Source organism: Pagrus major, chromosome 10 (genome assembly GCF_040436345.1).
Source record: "Pagrus major chromosome 10, Pma_NU_1.0".
Taxonomy (NCBI): Eukaryota; Metazoa; Chordata; class Actinopteri; order Spariformes; family Sparidae; genus Pagrus; species Pagrus major.
In genome coordinates, this window is record NC_133224.1 from 17456697 (window position 1) to 17461411 (window position 4715).

At 38.3% G+C, this 4715-nt stretch overlaps 1 protein-coding gene across 1 annotated transcript; it reads right to left on the reverse strand.

Annotated features, from left to right (window-relative positions):
* Nucleotides 1-1307: 1307 nt before the first annotated feature.
* On the reverse strand, nt 1308-2538 carry LOC141004130 (protein S100-P-like). The gene is made up of 2 exons (XM_073475627.1): nt 2203-2538; nt 1308-1548 (listed from the first exon to the last, which is right to left on the reverse strand). Exons 1-2 carry the CDS (start codon nt 2338-2340, stop codon nt 1408-1410), a joined length of 279 nt encoding a protein of 92 aa, XP_073331728.1. The 5' UTR covers nt 2341-2538; the 3' UTR covers nt 1308-1407.
* Between the last annotated feature and the right edge of the window lie 2177 nt (nt 2539-4715).

The following is a 4715-nucleotide window of genomic DNA, read 5'->3' on the forward strand; positions in this document are numbered from 1 at the left end:
GTGTTACCAAAATATTTAACTTGCACCTTTGTGGACCGTTTGACCAACTTGAGCGCTGGTCTCAACAACGTGTGGCCTCATTCCTTTCCTTTTAATACCTAAAATTTTTGTGGTTTCAGTAGTTAACAACGCAAAAAATGGCAGAAAAGTAAATTATCTACTTGAATACCTATGCAAATATGAATATAGTTGAACTATACGAACAGCATGCTACACCAAAATGTGTGGTGACATACTTTGTATGTGGCTGATGCTGCTGCATCGGATACAAAGCCACTGCTCTGACCGCTCGCTTGTGATTGTGCAAGATTTGTCTCCTTCCACTGCTGCACGGCAGCAGGCCGAGGTAATCTTTGAGAATCAAAGATACAATGACAATATTTCACTCAGCTGTGTGTTGAAACCTTGTGTCTACATAGTGTCATCTCTGTTTCATCAAACAAACGCTTGTTTTCAAAGTCGATAAACAGCTGTCGCCTAATCCTTCAGGTGAAGTGAAAAGAATATCAGTTTTCACCTTTTCAAAGAACTCTGAGAAGACGAAGCGCTCTGTGTACGTTTAGTTTCACATGCATAACACCATGTCCTAGTTAGACAGGATGTGTAATGATTGTTCAGACATGGGTGAGGCTATTTGACCAGCTGCTCCAGTGCCTTTTCATACATTTCATATTTCCTTTGTGCACCATTTCTTTTCATACTGCTTCCCCCACATGACTGTCTCCATTCATTTCTTCTTCCACCATAATACATTGATTTACATACTAATGTCTCTATGAAAAAGTCCAGTTTCTTATGTTTATACTTTTCAGTTGTTACATATTAAGTATTAATATATAATATATGATATACTATTACATATGACACATTTTCGCTGCCTTGCCCTAATATTATCCTGTTGCTGTTTTCATATTTTGCATCTTTTTTTAAATGTTTTTGTGGCATTTTGTCGTTGTGTGTGTGTTTTGTATGCATAGTCATCATTTTGTCACACGCACATTCCAAAGAATTTTTAAGGAAGTGAGATTTTTAAGGAACTGAAAGCAGTCTGGATTAGACGTGGTTACTACACATATTGCTACACATCACGCAACTAATTTTTATAGAGCGTCATCATCTGGAGAAGGTGCATTTTTGTATCCATCCAAAGCAGAACACTGTAAATAGAACATTTCTCAATCACACAAAGTGCAATTTGAATTTTTGTCATTCATTTTTTGTTTGTTTCATAGTTTTTGTAGTTTCTTGCTGGATTTTTATTACTCACGATTTCATGTTAGTCACACAATACATGTAAACCAGCCACGTAGAGATAAATAAATCCTTTTATTCAGTTATTACAGGAAACAGTGTATCTTATGTCGATGTGGTACCATTTGGCCCCACCCCAGGGTGTGGTCGCCCTGCTCACTTCTTTGGAGAGCGGTCATGGCAGGCGCAGGTGAGACTAACTACCAGCACTGCAAATTCAGCGAAGTCGATCTCAGAGTCTCCGTTAAAGTCCAGACCTGCCAGGAGCTTGTCCACCTCAGCTTGATTCTTTGCTGCCTGCACAAACCAACAAGACAACTTCAATATTGTTGAATAGTGTCACAACACCACATTCTTCATATTCATAACTGATAAAGCTGAAATAGACTTTGATCAGTCCCTTTTTCCAGTTGTATTTAGTAGAGTTTTAGTATCAAGTGTGTGTTATTCAGTTTCAAGATAGGTCTTTGGGAAAAGAAATGGCAATTATTTAATACTGAAGCAGGAAGCAGCAAAGGGAGGGGACACTTTAAAATCCACATATACGGCGCCACAAAAATCTCATCGTTTTTAAAGCTGTTTGTTTGGGATTGTTAAAAAAATCATTTTCATTTCTCAACATTTACGTACATTTACAAAGTAACCACCAAAAGTGGTAACTACAAACATTTCTGGGCCATGAAGGTAATAAAAGTTTGTTGTAAAAGACGACATTCATAAGCCACTTTTAACATCAGTTAAATCAGACATTATTATGAAGTTATTCTTTATCTTCACCTTTAACACCAAAAGTCTATAGATTTTCAGTTTTACATTTTCAGTATTTCCACTTTCAGTCCGCCTTTGCGACTTAAAGCTGTGCGCATGCTGTGCAACATAGCCTAAGTTTAGTGGAAAATATTTGCACCCACCCAGTCAGTTCAGCCACCCCTTCCTAAGTGTGTACGGTACCTTGAGCAGTCCAGGCAGCTCCTTCTCCAGCATAGTCTTGCACTCGATTTTGCTCAGGGTGTCTTTTTTGCCATCCACACTGGCATATGTATCAAAGGTCTTCATCAGGATGGCCATGGCTGTCTCGAGCTGGGTCATGGTTGCTTCTAAAGAAGTGGTTGATATTGCAGAGAAGAAAATCGAAGACCAACACCAGTCAGCAGAGTAGTCGGTAAGTGTAAAAGGGGAGAGGCAACTCCTTTTATACCCTTTGAAAAATGGGTTGAACACCTGGTACAAAAGGTGAGGATATACAGCTTCAGTGTTGGATATAGGTGGTGGTTCCAACTGTGTCAACACAACCTCAGTGCTACAACGCCCAGCGTACATATTACTTCACAGAATATTCGGAGCTGTAGTCATTTATTTATTGATATAAGGAGGGGCCTTTTCACTAACTAAACCACAAAGGCAATAGATTCTGTGATTTGTTTTATATGACACAAAGTAAATCATCATGAATTTATTGTGCGAGGTACAATATTATAGCGCAAAATAATGTGCCTACAACAGTGACTTTAAGTAAAGTGATTACATGTAAATTCTCCATCTACTGATATTACATAAGTTCTTTCTATCATGTTGAGTTAAGGTGTAGAAAAACATAAATAATATTAATCTATAACACTTGAATAATGAACAAGTTCCCCTATACTTTATATGTAAGAAATTGTATAAACACATATGGTTTATGTATAAGTCTGCATTAATTCAAAGGTGCAACGTGGAAGAATTGCAGTTAACAACATTATTAACTAAATTTATCAACAGAATGTGAGGAAACAACAGTTTTAATTTATGTTGAAGGTGTTTATGCTCTGAAGTCAGCATGCTAACATGGCTAACTGTGCTAACTGAGCTAATGGCAGCTACAGTTAACAGCATTTATTGATTACTCCGGTGATACCCTGCCCCCTATTTGACTGGAGTATGAATTCGACAGGTGGACAATTCTTACACATTGCACCTTTAATTTACTCAGACTAATTTAATTTTTTGAGTCAACATGGCAGATGAACTTTACAGTAAATGTCACCTGGTGCTGATTTTCACTTTGGTATCAGATGAGTTTTGAAGCCCACTGTTACTGCATCTGCTGTGGTCTGTGGTTGCTGCTGCTTTGCAAGGCTGGACATGAACCACGAGAGGAAACTTTGAACTGAAAAAATAAATGTACATGAGTGAACATGTCTCGGTTTTTTGTGGTCCTCTGGCCTGGCCTGGTTTCCTGGAAACAGTGCTCTGTTCTGTTACAGTTTTTTTTTGTTTGTTTTTTAAATTACACTGTCTGAAAACATGTCTGGTCAGCTACGCAACAGCTTAGTTGCAGCAATGCTCTGACACAATGATAAGAAAAAAAAGATAAAAGCCCCATATTTGCTGCTACGACATATTACTGTAGGATGCATTTCAGGATTTTTTACGCACATTACGGCAGTGTTATCTGTAACCATAGCAGCAAATTGCGATTTGCCTGTTCTCATTTGCATGCCTATTGAATAGAGCCTGTGCAGTGACAGAATATACAGTGTGTTAGGTGTAATATACACATACAGTGCTGTAAATATGCTCCTAAATGATGTTATTTGAATAAAAGACGATCTCTTTAAACTCATGTTTCAGGTTTTCATCAATCTAATTCATGTGCACGAGAGCAAAAGCTATGTACCGCCGCATCCCACCGACATGGTGAATATGTCTGTACAGGGGTGAATGTTTGCAAGCCAAAGAAAGATTGTGAAAGCATGAGGCAGCTGCAGTCATATTGTGGTGGTTAGCACCTTTTGCATTAAGTATCAGTGGGTATAATATAGTACAGTACTGCAAGTTAAAACACGGATACTGTACTTCTTGTTCGCTGCAATGAGTAAGGGAGTGTCATGTGTAGCCTTTTACAGTCTGAAAGTGGCTGACTCACTGGGTCAAGTGTCTCTGTAATAAGAAACTTCTTGGCAATCACTAGACGCCTACTGGGCTAGTATTTTTTTATCTTATCTTATTAGTTACTACTTTTATATTGGTCATAACCACAGACAAATAATGTTGAAGATATGAAACACCAACACCATCCAGTGTATATGCTTACAATTTAGCATACGTTAGACAATCAAAAAAAACAATTGAAAGGAAAGTCATACTCAAAGTTGCCGGAAGAAAGCATGATGCTGAAAGTTTTTAATCAATGTAATATTATATCAGTTACTAGTTTTTGACCTCAGCACTCCCCTGAGTTCCTCCACGAGCGGGATTGTTGTCAAAAGGTATTTTCCCACATATGCAGCCAATGTCTGCCATTCTAGCCAGTGCAGAGAAGAAGCAAGCCTGTCTCACGCTTCAGCTCAAAAACATTATATATAAAAAAAATTGTTTCGTCCCAGGCAAATATTTCAACATCATTCTGGGAAGGTGAAAGACATCTTTAATCCACTGTGGGGGAGGAGAGTGCTGCTTGACAAAGGGTGCCTAATGCCAGG

What these genes read in the sequence shown, in the direction of transcription:
- LOC141004130 (XM_073475627.1), bottom strand. Translation starts at nt 2,340, where the DNA reads ATGACCCAGCTCGAGACAGCCATGGCCATCCTGATGAAGACCTTTGAT. An exon ending in AGCTGCCTGGACTGCTCAAG is followed by an intron (nt 1,549 to 2,202) that starts GTACCGTACACA and finishes TGGTTTGTGCAG; the next exon opens with GCAGCAAAGAATCAAGCTGA.